Source organism: Phyllobates terribilis, unplaced genomic scaffold (genome assembly GCF_046119375.1).
Source record: "Phyllobates terribilis strain yellow unplaced genomic scaffold, ASM4611937v1 Scaffold_8__6_contigs__length_399053987, whole genome shotgun sequence".
Lineage (NCBI taxonomy): Eukaryota > Metazoa > Chordata > Amphibia > Anura > Dendrobatidae > Phyllobates > Phyllobates terribilis.
In genome coordinates this window covers 81185121-81203317 of record NW_027362768.1, presented here as the reverse complement: position 1 = coordinate 81203317, position 18197 = coordinate 81185121, and the positions used below count along the sequence as shown (strand labels likewise).

Here is an 18197-nt window from a genome sequence, read left to right as displayed (position 1 = left end):
TTCGGTTTCTAAGACCCTCCCCGACAGCACGGGTAGTTTCCCGCCCTTCTTTTTCATTCTTTATGAAATTCCTTGATGTTTAATAAAATATTTGAAGCATTCATGCTGTGTGGTCCTTTAGAAAAACACTCAGTATAGAAGGTGGGTAGGGGCTATTTAACCTCTTGTTTCCTGTCCCTAATTAGGATGGGGAGGCACGCTCCTGTGATGTTGTCGTAGAGGGTCTTCGAGTTAGACTTAGCGGTAATTTGGTATCTATTTTTTCAACTGTAGGTTGTTTTCGGGTGAAAGCTTTCCTTTAGTAAAAAGAAAAAAAGGGTTCAGTACTGTGTTAGCCACTTGAAAAAAGTTTGCTCTCTGTGAGAAACACAAGATAATCTTGTTATTATCTTGTAGTTATTTGTTAGCCATTAAAAGGCATCATAGCTACAAGATTGTTCTTTGTGGAAAAAATGAGATAATAGGCTTTCCTTTAACCCCTTTCCGACTTGGTCAGTAATAGTACGCACCACTTCGGAAAGGCCGGTTCAGCGGGGGCTCCGGTGGTGAGCCCGCACTGAACCGGGCACATGTCAGCTGATTCTTACAGCTGACATGTGCCCGCAACAGCAGAAGGTGGAATCGCGATCCACCCGCGGCTGTTAACCAGTTAAATGCCGCTGTCAATCTTTGACAGCGGCATTTAACAGCGCCGCGCCGGAAGCGCGGCCTTAGCCCCGCCCATCAGTGACCCTGTCACATGATCGCGGGTCACTGATAGGTGGGCATGGCAACCCGGGGTCTGCAGCAGACCTCAGTGTTTGTCATGAAAAGATTGCTATGAGCGCCACCCAGTGGTCGGCGCTCATAGCACAGGAGCATTTCACCTGCATACAGGCGATCTGCTCGTCGCCTGTATGCAGTAGAAGCAATCAGAAAACTGCAGCTTCTAGTCTCCTATGGAGACTATTGAAGTATGCAGAAAGTGTAAAAAATTTTTTTAAAAAAACATAAGTTTAAATCACCCCCCTTTTGTCCAATTCAAAATAAAATAATAAAAAAAAAAACACACATATTTGGTATCGCCGCGTTCAGAATCACCTGATCTATCAATATAACAAAAGAATTAATTTGATCGGTAAACTGCGTAGCGAGAAAAAAATTCCAAACGCCAGAATTAAGTTTTTTTAGTCGCTGCAACATTGCAGTAAAATGCAATAACGGGCGATCAAAACATCAGATTTATCCCAAAATGGTATCAATAAAAACGTCAGCTTGGCGTGCAAAAAAATAAGCCCTCACCAGCCCCAGATCACGAAAATTAGAGAGGCTACGGGTCTCGGAAAATGGCACTTTTTTTTTTTTTTTTTTTTTTTTTTTTTAAGCACACTTTGGATTTTTTTTTCACTACTTAAATAAAAAAGGACCTATACATGTTTGGGGTCTATGAACTCGTAATGACCTGGAGAATAATAATGGCAGGTCGGTTTTAGCATTCAGTGGATATGGTAAAAAAAAAAAAAAAAACTGTGGAATTGCATTTTTTTTGCAATTTCACCGCACTTGGAATTGTTTTCCAGTACACGATATGGTAAAACCAGTGATTGGCGTTTAAAAGTACAACTCGTCCCACAAAAAATAAGCCCTCACACGGCCATATTGAATGAAAAATAAAAAAGTTCTGGCTCTGGGAAGAAGGGGAGCAAAAAATGAAAATGCAAAAACGGAAATTGCTCCGGTCATGAAGGGGTTAAACATGCTGCAGATCAATGGAGGTCTGAGTCCTGAGAACCCACTATTCACTCAAGACTGCTCTGAACTGCTCACTTTTGCCAGCAGCATAGCTCAGTGTATGGCACCCAAAAACGTACTATTGAGCTGATGCAGGAGCTTACCCCTACTGTCTGCTGAATGGAGTACTTGGGAGCATTCTTTTGAGCGATCAGTGAGGGGGGGTGAAGACCTGGGTTTTCCGTGGGCGTAACACTACTCAGACAACACAGGGTGAGGGTAAAACAGCGTGGCAATACTTTGAGCCACAAAGCGGACAGTAAATACACAGAACAGTCCCAGCAAATACCCAATATTTATTTATTTTACTCACTTATATAGCGCCATTAATTCCGCAGCGCTTTACAGACATTATGGGCACTGTCCCCATTGGGGCTCACAATCTACATTCCCTATCAGTATGCCTTTGGAGTGTGGGAGGAAACCGGAGAGCATGGAGGAAACCCATGCAAACACGGGGAGAACATACAAACTCCTTGCAGATGTAGTCCTTGGTGGGATTTGAACCCAGGACACCAGTGCTGCAAAGTGCTAACCACTGAGCCACCGTGCTGCCCAATATGGTACAACATTACACATTCTCACCCTTCCGCTCCGCCTGCCTGGGATAGAACAGCTGTGATTTTGGGACTTCCAGGGACAACTACCTCAACCTGTGGCCCCCTGCTTCTGGCGGGCCCCCACAGAGAGAAGTAACGACAAGCTTAGGAAGCTAGCAGTCCATCATGGTACAAGGCCAGGAGACCCGAGAGTCCCACACTGGCCTCTCTGAGAGTTTCCATGGGGCCAGATGACCGGCAGGTCCCAATCTAGCTTCTTCGAATGTCTCCATGAGTTCCAAGTGACCAGTGGGCCCCTCCTGGCAACCCCAAACAACATATCCATGAGGCCAGGCAACTTCATCGTCCCAACCTGGTCTCCCCAAATATATCCATGGTCTCTCTGATGGTCAATGGAGCAGATCCAAATCTTTCCAGTCAGGGCCGATACCTTAAAGCTAGAATCATGTAGAATCCAAATCTGTGTCTCTTTTGGATGGAGCTGCCATGCAATCCATCTGCTTTCCTGAAGGATGTCTCTCATTCTCCTTCTAAAGGCTTTCTAATTCTCTGTCTCAAGTCTGACTGCTACAAAAGCACATGTCCCTTAAAAATAGTTTCAGTTGTATGGGTGAGTACACATTTACAGGTAAGGGGTTAGGGAGGGCATTACTCACAGGGCTGAGCTATCATTGTTTGAGCTAATCTATTTACATAGTTGTTATCACAGGGGCTATTGTAAATAACCATTCAGCTGACTTTGTTACTATGTTAATTGCATATTATACTAACAACATTGTATAACCCTGACTGCTGTCTCCTATTGGTTTGGTGAACAAATACTGGTCTGTCCTTTTAGAAATACACATATATTTATAAGTCAATGCAAAGTTAATAGTGTATTTCTCTTGGATTAACAAATCTAAACGTCTGGTTTATTAAGATTATAGGCTGTATGGTCACAGGGGGCATCAGAACTCCACTGATCTTTAGCACCTTTAAGGTGTGTAGCAAAACCAAAAATTTAAAGGGAACCTGTCAACTGATTCACTCTGCCTGAACCACGGACAGCATAAATCAGATACTGACTCTTGCAGCAAAATGAAGATGTTCAAAATGTAGAACGCTGCTGCATTTCAGAGAGAAACCTAAATGAAAGTGTGGCCTTAAACAAGATGACTACCCCAAGAGCCATGTTCCCCACCGGCTTCTCTCCACATGCTCAGCTACACTGATTTTTGCTGTTGTTACTTGTGCATGCTTCCCAGTGGGGCATCACTTCTGGCAGTTACCGGACTAGGCACCACATCAGCATTGTGTCTATGTGGTTGTACTCGCATCACGTTTTTCCCCGTATAGGTCATAAATACATTTTTTTTTTTGTTTTTTCCTGCATCCTGCAAAAAAAGTGCACTGCTAGAAAAGAACATGATGCCTAAACAACTGGATCCTATTACTACTGATTTCCAGTGCACTTTGCATTGGATGTATCACTGCTGCATTTAGCAAGTAAATGCTTTTGACCTGACCAGATTTTTTTTTTTATTCTTTTGAATCTTTTTAGGCTCTAGGTGGATTAGTGATCGCTGCTGTAATCAAGTATGCCGACAACATCTTGAAAGGTTTTGCGACTTCCCTCTCAATTATTCTGTCAACCCTGATCTCCTACTTTTGGCTACAAGACTTTGTCCCGACCAGGTAGAGTGACCTCTGTGTCTACAAAAAAAAAAAATTCTTTTTAAAAGTTTGCCATTTCTGTACTGCATAAAAATCAGTGGAGACTTGGCAACCTGCTTTGCTATGATGGCAGAAGCCGCAAAAGTCGACAACCCCTGTGAAGCGACTTTCCTTTTATCCTCTATAATATTGTACTGTAACTCCAAGTGTCCGCGGCAGCGACTTGTGAAGCTCGTGTCGTCATCATTGTGGCCTTGATAGGCTGCCGTGGTCACATATTGGGAAGACCCAACATCTAAGTGGGATAAACTTAATTATTGCCGTATATACTCGAGTATAAGCCGAGGCACCTAATTTTACCACAAAAAACTGGGAAAACTTATTGACTCGAGTATAAGCCTAGGGTGGGAAATGCAGCAGCTACTGGTAAATTTCCCCATCCTGGTATGCATGACCCCCTCATCCCCAATCCTGGTATACATGGCCCCTCATCCCTAAACCTTGTATGCGTGGCCCCCTCATCCCCAATCCTTGTATGCGTGGCCGCCTCACCCCTAATCTTTGTATGCGTGGCCGCCTCACCCCCAATCCTTGTATGCGTGGCCGCCTCACCCCCAATCCTTGTATGCGTGGCCGCCTCACTCCCAATCCTTGTATGCGTGGCCGCCTCACTCCCAATCCTTGTATGCGTGGCCGCCTCTCCCCCAATCCTTGTATGCGTGGCCGCCTCTCCCCCAATCCTTGTATGCGTGGCCGCCTCTCCCCCAATCCTTGTATGCGTGGCCGCCTCTCCCCCAATCCTTGTATGCGTGGCCCCCGCATCCTTCTGCTCCAGCGCTGCGTCCTGTTCTGCCAGCAGCTGACCTCAGCATCTGAGCAACGTTTGACGTTACTGCCATGCGCCCTCAGACGATGAGGTGAGCTGCCGGGATATTCACTCCTCTCCACGCCGGGACTATGGGCGTGCAGAGGAGTGAATATTCATTTTATTTAATGGCGCGCAGTGGCCGCAGCTCCTGCTGCGACTCAGCAATCCTCTGTGCCCGCTAGTAAAGAGAATGAATATTCAATACTCTCCATGCCCATAGGAGTGGAGAAGAGTGAATATTCATACTCTCTAATAGCGGGCACAGAGAATCGCTGAGCCGCAGCAGGAAGCCGGCGGCTGTGACTAATACTGCGTGCTATTAAATAAAATTAATATTCACTCATCTCCACTCCCATGGGCGTGGAGAAAAGAATATTCATTCTCTTTAGCAGCGGGCACATGTGGTAGCTACAGAAGCCGGCTACTGCCTGTGCACCGCTCCTCCACAGCCGGAATATGCTATAAGTATATACTCGAGTATAAGCAGAGGGGGTCTTTTTCAGCATAAAAAAATGTGCTGAAAAAGTCTGCTTATACACGAGTATATACGGTAATTTATTTTTCAGTGTTAATTAATATAAGGAGCTTTGATTATTTTTTTCCTGTCTTTTCTTTTATTAGTGTGTTTTTCTTGGGAGCAATATTTGTAATATCTGCAACCTTCCTCTACGGCTATGACCCCAAACCATCTGTAAACCCAATAAAAGCATGAAGTCTGTGATGGATGCAGTGAAGTATTGTACGGAGCGACCCCTTGCTGCTTCAGAAGTGAGCAAGGTTGTACAAGGAGAACTACGCCACAAATGCTGCTGAAAGCAAAGAGCCGACTGGTGAAGGCACCGCTGCTCTTTCTTGTGATGGACCCTATTTTATTTTAAAAGAAAAGTGCTATATATGTATATTTTTTTTTTTGTTAATACTTGAACCTGGAGGCATTGATTTTTTTTGATTTTGGGATTCTGCACAGAACTCACCGGATCAGGTATATGATGTTGTGTTTCTTCTATTGGAGATATTTAATATGGTGGTTTCTGGGCTGGAGATTCCCACCGGCGTCTGACCTCAGATAATTGCATATGTGCAGCTTGTAGTAAGAGCTGGATTATGCACCATTAGTAATTACCATTGGATGTGTTTTGTATATATTTGAATGACTCATTGTCTTTGTGAGTGGGGTTGTCATACATTGTATAGAATAAAACTAGGGAAATTAAATACATTTTTACCTAATCTGGTGTTTGAGTTGTCTGTTTCCGATCGCTGGGACTCCAACCGCCGAGGCCCCCACCAAACCCGAGAATGGAGCGGAGGTTGGTCATGTGACTACCCTTCATTAATTCTTAGGCTATGTGCCCACGATGCAGAAATGAAGCAGAAAATTTCTGCAGCATTTCTGCATCTCCCTGGCAGAAAAAACGCATGCAGATTGTACATGCGTTTTTCCTGCAGAATACATGCGGATCCACATGCGGATTCACATGCGTTTCCGCATGCAGATTGACAAGCGCTTTCCAGGCGATAGCATCACTTGGAAAGTGCTTGACAACTAGGTCACACTATATAAATCCATGCAAACGGCATGGATTTATACAGTGTGAACCGTAAAAATAAAATAAGCTATACTCACCCCCGATGCCCCGGCGTGTGCTGCAGCGCTGCTTCCTGGCTGGTTCCCGGCTGCCGGCATATCGCGAGACAGAACGCTGAAGGGCCTGCGGTCACATGACTGTGACGTCACCAAAGGTCCTTCAGCATGCAGAGAAGCCTTTGGAAAGGCGAGTATAAACTTTATTTATTATTTTATTCTTTTTTTTTACAGGTACAATGGTACCCAGGTCTGGATGAGAGTCTTGTCTCCTCCAGACTTGGGTACCATCCGCACATAGAGACTCATAGAATTCGCTTGTAGAAATGTACAGACGCGCATTCTATGCGTCTCAATGCAAGTCAATGGCGGCCATTCCGCTGCGCTTCCGCAAAATTAAATGACATGCTGCGGATTTTTGTACGCAGCATAAACGCTGCGGAAAATTCGCAGCATGTGCATAGAACATGCGGAATCCCCTTGGGGACCATGGGGTGCGGATTACCTAGCGTTTCACAAGCGTTTCCGCTGCGGAAATTCCGCAGCATAAACGCTTGAAAAATGCTACGTGGGCACACAGCCTTACTGGAAACGCCGGAGATAAGCAGATCGCAGCGCTCGGCTTACGCTCCTATTACAGTCATTGGAGAGGCGGTGCTCATGATAGACCTCTGCTCCATTCAGCTGGGGATTTTCAGAGCCCAGGTATTTGGGATGTGTGGGGGCCACAGCGATTGGTGCCCGAGCGATTAGTTATCCCTTATCCCCGTGATGGGAGAGAACTTTCAAACTTGAGAACACCCCGAGGGTGTATTCATCATTGTGAGGTGCCAAATCAATGTGGACAGGTAAGTCTGGGAATGACTGGTAAAAATGAAATGGGTAATCACGTGATGAAAAAGAAATACTGCTGTTGGCTGATGTGTTTCAGATTGACATTGTCTCATGGCCGCTTACACACCAGCGAGGGGATCTGACCCCGATATTATGGTTGCTTTGTCTTACAGAGAACCGGGAACAAGTGCACATTACTATTACAGTTCACAGTCTGTCACAATACAGTTTTACTGCAGATCCTAAAATAAATTCTGGTCTAAATATTCCTACTACATACTTTTTCTTGCAGCTCGTGATATTCTTATGAACCCCTCTCATAAAGTCTACATAAGGGTATGTGCCGACGTGGCAGATAAAGTCTTACCTGCAGATCTTGCTGGAGATTACATCCTATACACTTAAAGGGTGAAACCTGATTATCTGGCAGAAAAATTGCAGATATTGTGGTGGATTTGAAAATCTACAGCATGCTCTGTTTTCGGCTTTTTTTTTTTTCTCTTTTCTTCCCCTGCTATATTTTGGATACCCCGTCCACATGCTCTTAAAATTCACAATTCTGTAGCATCAGCCTAAGGACACGATCGCACGTTCAGTATTTTACATCAGTATTTGTAAGCCAAAATCAGGAGTGGAAGAATCAGAAGAAAAGTATCATAGAAACACGTCACCACTTCTGCATGTTTCACCCACTCCTGGTGTAAAATACTGATCGTGTGAACGTGGCCTTATGTGTCCAGTGCCTGTGGACAGAAATGCCCAGCAGCTCAGTCCCACCGCCCATGGATCTAGTTTCACATGACTGTATTATTTGCTAGTATGGAGAGCAGTTAATAAGGATCAGCACATCAGAGAAGACTTCAGGCGGCTACAAGAATAGTTATAGGGAACCAGAGCGCAAATGCTGCATTATTGCAGTCATATATTTTAGGCCTCCTTTACACATCTGCGTTTTCAGTACGTGTGGTATCCGTTCTTGTTCTCACAGATACCACACGTACCCATTATAACCTATGGTGCTGTGCAACAGCCGCGTACAACACATGGATGGCATCAGTGTACAGTCTGTGTGCTGTCTGTGTTTAGCGCTGCAAAATATAGGAGAAAGCACTGATGACAAATGGATGGAAAATACTGACACCGCTTCCGGTTTTACATGTAGGTGTTTTATATGGGAGTGATGGAGGCCCAGCTCTGACACTGCAGCATTTCAGGGAAAGCATACCCTATAAAAGCTGCTCGGTACGATGCGTCTCAGAAGATTAGTCCGAGGCCGATTCCCCAGTGGCTTCTCTCCACTTCCCTAGAATTACAGGTCTCTTTATGTGTGTATAGGTGTTTGTTACAGGAAGAATAATGTGATTAGCGCTGCACGCTCTTCTGTACAATAAATAATGGTCCGTGGAATTAATTATACCTTTTTCTTTCTTTTTATTGTCAGATGACAGTAATAACACAGTTAGCGGTTGACAGTATAAATATACAATGCAATTACAATAGAAATAATTAAGTTATACATATAAAGAAATTAGAATACTGAATATAGAACTCCTCAAAAAAGATTCATAAAAATATTTGTTTCTCAAAAAATAACAGATGCAAAGACTGAATTGTTTATTTCCTTATGTATTCAAATATTGGTTTTTGTTTTCTTTTAGTTTGTTGATGAAACTGATCTCTCTCTCTCTCTCTCTCTCTCTCTCTCTCTCTCTCTCTCTCTCTCTCTCTCTCTCTCTCTCTCTCTCTCTCTCTCTCTCTCTCTCTCTCTCTCTCTCTCTCTCTCTCTCTCAGCTGAGATGGATCAATTCTGTATGGCTTGTACTTGTCTGTAATGAACATCCTATCCTATTTCATTAGAGTATCCCTGGTGCATTAATACCCTTTGACCACAAGGTGTCACTGGTTCACAGAATGACTTTACTGATCATTTAGTCCGTATGGATTCAGCGACTGTAATTTCTAAATCCAATAGATTTCTCTTTTCTTCAGTTTCATATTTAGTGAATACGTGTTTTCAGATGCAATCAATGGGTTGCATGGATGTAGGATCTGCCATACTGGGATGGCTTAAAGGGGTTGTCTGGCCTTAGCCTACAAGTCTGCTGTCATTCTACATCAATTCTTCCACATTGACATCACAACACCAAGAAGGAAAAGTCGTAGAATTATGAGAATCACAGAATGGATAGACATGTAAATGATATGCAAATTAGGAAAATATGGACATAACATTTTCAAAACTTCTTGATTTATTCAATATTGAGTATGAGCGCCAACCATATAATTACAGACACTTACACACCTCGACTACTATCAATGAGGCTATTAATGGTTGTCTGATCATCAAGTTTCACTGCTGGCAGCTCACTTTGCAATTGCCAACCAAGGCTCTGCAGCTCATTGTAGCTAAATAACAATGGCAATTTACTATTTATTTCCATTCCTTAGACCTTCTCCTTCTCCTCAAAAAATAATTAAAGAGAAACTGTCGGCTGATTAATGCTGCCCAAACCTCAGGCAGCATTAATCACAGCCTGGCTGCAGAACTGCAGTCAGGTATATTTTGTTTCTGAAACGCGTTTCCTCTCATCCAGATTCATCAGGGGAGACTTTCATGGCACTTGTGGTCAGATGTGACCACGTAGGAGGATAAGGACTGGTTGGTTTTCATTGCTGGAGCATTCCCAGTCATGAAAGTCTCCCCTGATGAATCTGGATGAGAGGAAACGCGTAGGGAGCACAGCACCTCCATCTCTTTATATGCTACCAGTTTGTGGACTTATGAGATTGATACCACACTGGTACTGAGTGAGCCATGCTTTCTTGCAGGACATGGTAAGACTGTTCTAGTTTTTTTCTACAGTGATAGTCCTATGCATTCTTTCAGAGGTCTGTTCTGATTTATGACAGACACTTTAGCATTCTGTCCTATATGCTTTTTTTGTACTTGTATCTTTGTGGTGGTTTATGTATTTGTCCTGTCATTGGTCTTTAAAGGGTATGTGTATAGCACAGCAGCACTTTACTAATATATGTATTCTGGACCCTTACCACTCAGGTAGTTAAAATTTCCATAGTGCGACTTGCATACACCTGGTCATTATCATAATTGTTCTGCTTTATAGGTATGGTGTACCATTGAACTATTTCTACCTACCTTACTTCAATACTACAGTTACTTATGGACTATTTTTTCTGGGTGTGCATTTGATTCACTATGGGTATGTACTTTGTTTAGAGTATATGCTCATAGTAATGGGAGATATATATACCTAGTGAATTTTCTTATGTGGAACTTTTCTATCAGTGTGTGTACTTGGTATTGTATATAGGACCTTGAGGTTTAATTTGTGATTTGAGTAGGAGGTTCACTTTAGTGGATCATTTTATTGCATATTAATTAAAACATTACATTTTAATATTACCACTTTTTGCTTTAATAGGGCCTAGCTTTAGGGTTAGCTAGGGCCAGGTTTCCAGCTCGGCGATAGGTGCAGAACCTATATAGGGTCCATAGGGGAGTCAGGGTTTGTCGTTTGAGCTGTTTAGGGGTCTCCACTCCCCTTTTCTCCACTTGTAGGGCACCCTTCCCTTTTCCTGTTGTTAAATGGTGGATTCTTCTCATAGCCAGCATGACATTTATCTCCTCTTCCCACAATCGCATGCAAGATTTCTCCCGTGCATCCCCCTACTCTGGAACTCTCTACCCCAACATATCAGACTCTCACCTACTGTTGAAACCTTCAAAAGGAAGCTGAAGACCCACCTCTTCCGACAAGCCTACAACCTGCAGTAACCACCGCTCCACCATACCGCTGCACGACCAGCTCTACCCTCACCTACTGTATCCTCACCCATCCCTTGTAGACTGTGAGCCCTCGTGGGCAGGGTCCTCGCTCCTCCTGTACCAGTCACCGTCACGTCTTTGTTCAAGATTATTGTAATTGTTTTTGCTTCGTATACCCCTTTTTCATATGTAAGGCACTATAATAATAAATAATAATAATAATGTGGTCCAGACTCAAGGCTACTGAGACTGGACCGTGTGCAAGACTGAGTGGTGGTGGTGGCAAACTGACTGGAAGCATTATCTATTTATCTGCTATCCCACAAACAACCTTTTCACACCAGTCTGGCTTCAAGAGTGGTATTCCGCGGCCCCCTAGAAAGTAGGACAGGAAGCTAGGTTGACATTATGTGGGTGCTTGTTGTGGCTTCCTTAGTAGGCACAGTTTCATCTTGCCCACGGCCTCGGCCTCTGCATGCACCATCACCATTACGTCCACTTCCCCGTCCCTTGCCATGCACCTTGCCCATTTTAAATGGAGTTTAATATTTGTCAAGTTGCCAAAAATGTCTGTATTATTACGGCAGTAATATAGGATCACGTCTGATGACCCTGGTTTTAGGTAGTGACCTGGGATGCAGAGATGCTTCTAGGGGTCTTCCCCATGCTGTTCCCATGTCATTTCAGCACTATGGATGTGTCTGATCATGTCTCATACACCACATGACCAGATAAGGTCATGTGGTGTAATATGTTAAAAATACATTTACTGGTGAACGAATTTTCCACCCTTTAAAGCAATGCGAAAGTGCAAAACGCATCAAACACACTCAGTGTAAACATAGCCCAAGGTGTGGAGGAGCATTATAGTTATTTTTTTGCCTTATATACAAGTCATTACCTTGGAAAGGATGTTCCTTAACATTTTTTCCAGGAAAAGCCATTTTGGTTTCGTTTTTGTGTTTTATTGTGAGTCCGTAAAAGTGTCGTAATACCTCTGACAACATTGTTCACGGCAGTGACCTGGGAGTCAGAGATGCTTCCAGGGTCTTACCCATGTTGTTCCCATGTCATTTCAGCACTGTTCCCATCGATTTGGGCAATTTTTAGGCCCCTCCTGACCTACGGGGAGTGGGATGCCGTAAAAATGCTTGCGTTTCCCATTGACTCACATTAAGTTCATTACTCGGGTCGAGCACCCGAGCATTACGATTTGCTCGACCTGAGCAATGAGCACCCAAGTATTTTTGTGCTCGCTCATCATTAATAATAATCCATCATTTATAGTAGCCGGCATCGGTAGTCTAAACGAAAAACTGAGTCTGTGGGTTGATCTATTTTTACAACCTTTGGTAAAACAACTACCTGGATACATCAGAGATACGAAACACCTCATAGCATATTTAGATGACCCGAACTGGCAGGAGACCTCCTCTTCGCTCTCATGTGACGTAGTGGGTCTTTATCCATACATACCCCATGCTTCAATGATTTCTATTCTATCTTACCATTTAAATGCTTATAGTGCATATAGTAGGGATTTCCAGCAATTTTTGGTGTTAGCAGTGGAGTTCCTACTTAGCCACAATTATTTTTCTTTCAACGATGAATTTTTTTTTGCAGAAATGTGGAGCGTCGATGGGGGCGGGTTTCTCGCCATCCATAGCCAACATTTTCATGGCATATTGGGAAAAAACTTTTTATTTTTTTCAGATTCTAGTCCTTTCTCCTCCCATATCAGGTGGTATGGCCGCTGTATAGATGACCTGCTCCTGATATGGGATGGGACAAGGACAGAAGCAGAGGAATTTATTAGATTCATTGGGGTCAATTCCATGAACTTAACATTTACTCACAATTTACAGCACAAAACTATTGATTTTTTGGATGTTACTTTGAGTTTTGAAGACAACACAGTGGTCATTACACCTTTTAGAAAGAGTCTGTCCAGAAACTCCATCCTATTAGCTTCTTCTTGCCACAACAAAAAAACTATTACCAATATACCGGTAGGTGAATTAATACGTACTAAAAGAAATACGAGCAATCCCCTACAATATAGGATAGAAGCAAATAAAATTATGAATAGATTGTCAGAGAGAGAATATCCTAATTGGATGTTAAATAGGGCAGATCACATTGTAAATAAAAAAGACAGACAAAATATGATCAGAACAAAACAAAAAATCACAACTAAAACTCCTAATCATGTTACATTTGTTTCCCAATATAGCCCTCAATTTTCATCAATAAAAAATATAATAAATAAATATTTACCCATGCTACATGCTGACCCAAAATTGAGGGAAGTACTTTCAATACCTGTTAGATTTACAGCCCGTAGAGCACCTACTCTGGGAGATCTTTTATCGCCGAGTTTGTACTTAAATGAAACTAAATCTAATTCAACTACCTGGCTGCACACAACCGGTTTTTACAAGTGTGGACACTCTATTTGTACGTGCTGTACCCATATCACTAGAACTAAAACTTTTATATCTTTTTCTACTAATGCAGTATATAACATAAAAAATTTCATTAATTGTAATTCTACTTATATTATTTATGTCATTTCATGCAAGGTATGCCATCTTCAATATGTGGGATGTACCTGCAATCCCCTAAAAACACGCAGCAGACGCCACTTGACAGACGCCCACAATAAATTAATTAAAAAATGCTCTGCGGCTTCAAGACATTTTTCGATGTGTCACAAAGGGGATACTACAGCTTTTAGTGTAATCGACATAGAGAGAGTTATACAGTGGTGGCCAAAAGTATTGACACCCCTGCAATTCTGTCAGATAATACTCAGTTTCTTCCTGAAAATGATTGCAATCACAAATTCTTTGGTATTATTATCTTCATTTAATTTGCTTGCAAGGAAAAAACACAACAGAGAATGAAGAAAAAATCAAATCATTGATCATTTCACACAAAACTCCAAAAATGGGCCAGAGAAAAGTATTGGCACCCTCAGCCTAATACTTGGTTGCACAACCTTTAGCCAAAATAACTGCGAACAACCGCTTCCGGTAACCATCAATGAGTTTCTTACAATGCTCTGCTGGAATTGTAGACCTTTCTTCTTTGGCAAACTGCTCCAGGTCCCTGATATCTGAAGGGTGCCTTCTCCAAACTGCCATTTTGAGATCTCTCCACAGGTGTTCTATGGGATTCAGGTCTGGACTCATTGCTGGCCACCTTAGAAGTCTCCAGTGCTTTCTCTCAAACCATTTTATAGTGCTTTTGGAAGTGTGTTTTGGGTCATTGTCCTGCTGGAAGACCCACGACCTCTGAGGGAGACCCAGCTTTCTCACACTGGGCCCTACATTATGCTGCAAAATTTGTTGGTAGTCTTCAGACATCATAATGCCATGCACACGGTCAAGCAGTCAAGTGCCAGAGGCAGCAAAACAACCCCAAAACATCAGGGAACCTCCGCCATGTTTGACTGTAGGGACCGTGTTCTTTTTTTTGAATGCCTCTTTTTTTTTTTCCTGTACACTCTATGTTGATGCTTTTTCCCAAAAAGCTGTACTTTTGTCTCATCTGACCAGAGAACATTCTTCCAAAACGTTTTAGGCTTTCTCAGGTAAGTTTTGGCAAACTCCAGCCTGGCTTTTTTATGTCTCGGGGTAAGAAGTGGGGTCTTCCTAGGTATCCTACCATACAGTCCCTTTTCATTCAGACGCCGACGGATAGTACGGGTTGACACTGTTGTACCCTCGGACTACAGGGCAGCTTGAACTTGTTAGGATGTTAATCGAGGTTCTTTATCCACCATCCGCACAATCTTGCGTTGAAATCTATCGTCAATTTTTCTTTTTCGTCCACATCTAGGGAGGTTAGCCACAGTGCCATGGGCTTTAAACTTCTTGATGACACTGCGCACGGAAGACACAGGAACATTCAGGTCTTTGGAGATGGACTTGTAGCCTTGAGATTGCTCATGCTTCCTCACAATTTGGTTTCTCAAGTCCTCAGACAGTTCTTTGGTCTTCTTTCTTTTCTCCATGCTCAATGTTGTACACACAAGGACACAAGACAGAGGTTGAGTCAACTTTAATCCATGTTAACTGGCTGCAAGTGTGATTTAGTTATTGCCAACACCTGTTAGGTGCCACAGGTAAGTTACAGGTGCTGTTAATTACACGAATTAGAGAAGCATCACATGATTTTTCAAACAGTGCCAATACTTTTGTCCACCCCCTTTTTTAGGTTTGATGTGGAATTATATCCAATTTGGCTTTAGTACAATTCTTTTTGTGTTTTTTCCTTGCAAGCAAATTAAATGAAGATAATAATACCAAAGAATTTGTGATGGCAATCATTTTCAGGAAGAAACTGAGTATTATCTGACAGAATTGCAGGGGTGCCAATACTTTTGGCCACCACTGTAAGACCACATAGGGGGGGCGATCATAGGAGAAAATTCCTTAATAGAGAAAGTTGGTGGATCTATACTCTGAATACAGGCGCACCGGCCGGCATGAACATCAGGCATGATCTGTTGTATCACTATGAATGAGAACTTTTTCTCCCCCTTTTACTCTCTCCTTACAAATTAGTAGATACAATTAAACATGCATATTATCTTTGTGTTATAATTTTTCCTTTGCTGAAACATTAAAAGGAAAGACACATTTTATTATTTCAGATGTTTTTACCCATTATTGTTTCTTTAATTTTGATTGGTTTACCTTTGAACATGTGATCAGCAGGATATGACATATAACGCTATTTCCATGCGGTTTTTCACTATGCAATGATTAAGAACTCATAGTTCGAAACGCGTTTGCTATTGTCCTCCCAAGGTTGTTTTAACTAATTTCCTAATTTCTTCATGATCTAATAAAGAAATTATTTTTAGAAGATTTGCTCATTTTTAGAAGATTTCACTATACAAGTTATTATTTTTCTCATGAAACATCATTTTTTTGTGTTTGATCATTCTTTTTATTTACAGCATAGGGGGTTTCTATGGGAGTCAAATTCTCCCCCTCCCTAGCAAATTTGGTGATGCCCTACTGGGAAGAATTATTCTATCCTAAACTCTGCTGCCCGACTAATCCACCTGTCCCCCTGCTATTCCCCGGCCTCTCCTCTCTGTCAATCTCTTCACTGGCTCCCCATTGCTCAGAGAATCCAGTTCAAAACCCCAACCATGACATACAAAGCCATTCACAACCTGTCTCCTCCATACATCTCTGACTTAGTCTCCCGTTACACACCCGCACGCAACCTCCGATCCTCACAAGATCTCCTTCTCTACTCCCCTCTTATCTCCTCCTCCCACAATCACATATAAGATTTCTCTTGTTCATATCCCCCTACTCTGGAACTCTCTACCCCAACACATCAGACTCTTGTCGACCGTGGAAACCTTCAAAAGGAGCCTGAAGACCCACCTCTTCCGACAAGCCTACAACCTGCAGTAACCACCGCTGCATGACCAGCTCTACCCTCACCTGCTGTATCCTCACCCATCCCTTGTAGATTGTGAGCCCTCACGGGCAGGGTCCTCGCTCCTCCTGTACCAGTCGCTGTCACATTGTGTTCAAGATTATTGTGCTTGTTGTTTGCTATGTATACCCCTTTTCACATGTAAAGCGCCATGGAATAAATGGCGCTATAATAATAAATAATAATAATATATTCCTCACACCATCCTTTCTACACACACATATTCTGGTATGGCATACATCGACTATATTCTCCTCATCTGGAGTGGCGATGTAGCTGCCATACCACCATTCATTGATTATATTAATTCTAATAGTTTCAATCTACAATTTAGGGTCAGTTATAATCCATCTACCATTTCTTTTCTTGATTTACAATTGACGAGTATCCCTGGTAGTCTCATCTCCTCCTCCATGTTTCACAATCCGCTTGCTGGTAACACAATCATGCAAGTAAACAGTAGTCCTCCCAAACATGTAGCTAAAGCAATCCCTGTAGGCAAATTTATTAGGAGCAAGAGGAATTGCAGCGATCCTGTAGACTTTTACCAAAAAAACAAACAATTGAATACGAGACTATAAAATCGTGGCTACCCTCCATGGATGTTGCACGGGGCACACAATCTGACCAAGCAAAAAAAAACGTTCTGACCTTGTGAGATTTAACAGATCATTATCTGATGGTGAGAAATTTGATAAACCCATTTTTTCCACACAATATAGTCCACAGTTTGTCACCATCAGAGAAACAATACATACATATTTACCATTATTATTTGAAGACGGTACACTTGCTTCCATCTTGCAGTCTGGCTGCAGAGTGGTTGTGAGAAACGCACCTTCACTTAACAACATTCTATCACTTAGTTTTTTTGGTTCTAATTCTTCTAAGCAGACCTGGCTTCGTTTTAAAGGTTTTTTTTCAATGCGGTGCCAAGCAATGCAGGACTTGCAAGCAAGCATTTCCATGTTCTATTTTTTCAATCATGATCATACTCAGAATTATAATATCAAAGAAATCATTAATTGCAATACTGAGAATGTAATTTACGCTATTAGGTGCTCTCTTTAGATAAAGTTTATATTAGTTGTACCGTTCGTGAATTGAAAACACGCATTTCAGAACATTTGAACGATATTACTAATAATAGCAACATTGATGGACATGTTTTATCTGCAGCTAAACACTTCATTCACACACACCACTGACAAATCACATACCTACAGGTTTTTGGTCTGAAAAATGTTAACAGACCAGCTCATGGTGGGGATATGAGGAGACGCCTATTAACCAGGGAGGCTTTCTGGATCTTCAATATTGATGCTCGTTCTCCCCAGGGTTTGAATTTACAGAGTGAAATCATGTATCATTACTATGTTCTTGCATTTTTCATGCAGTTTTTTCATGTAATTGTATTCACAATTCCTGTTTTGTTGAATTTTACTTATGTTTGTATTTCATTACAATTGTTTTTATTTAGTCTCATTTAGTCTTTCTTTTGTCACATGTCTTTTTAATTTGTTCACCTGAGTATTTAGGTTGCAGCTTGTGCTGGTGTCTCTGATCCTGTGTGTAGATACGGGTCATGTCCCTGGTAGTTATGATCCTGGTGACAGCTCCTGGCCGTTTTCCAGGTGGTCATGATCCTGGTTACATCTCAGAGTCATCTCT

At 42.2% G+C, this 18197-nt stretch overlaps 1 protein-coding gene across 7 annotated transcripts in view; it reads left to right on the top strand.

Annotated features, from left to right (window-relative positions):
• SLC35A3 (solute carrier family 35 member A3) overlaps positions 1-6084 on the top strand; it is a 120623-nt gene extending 114539 nt beyond the window's left edge. For all 7 annotated transcript variants that reach the window (XM_073643059.1, XM_073643060.1, XM_073643061.1 and 4 more), the window contains 2 exons: positions 3874-4007; positions 5476-6084. In XM_073643059.1, the coding sequence (XP_073499160.1) occupies positions 3874-4007; positions 5476-5566 (225 nt within the window). In that variant the 3' untranslated portion in view covers positions 5567-6084. The remainder of the gene's footprint in view (positions 1-3873; positions 4008-5475) is intronic.
• Positions 6085-18197: the final 12113 nt, after the last annotated feature.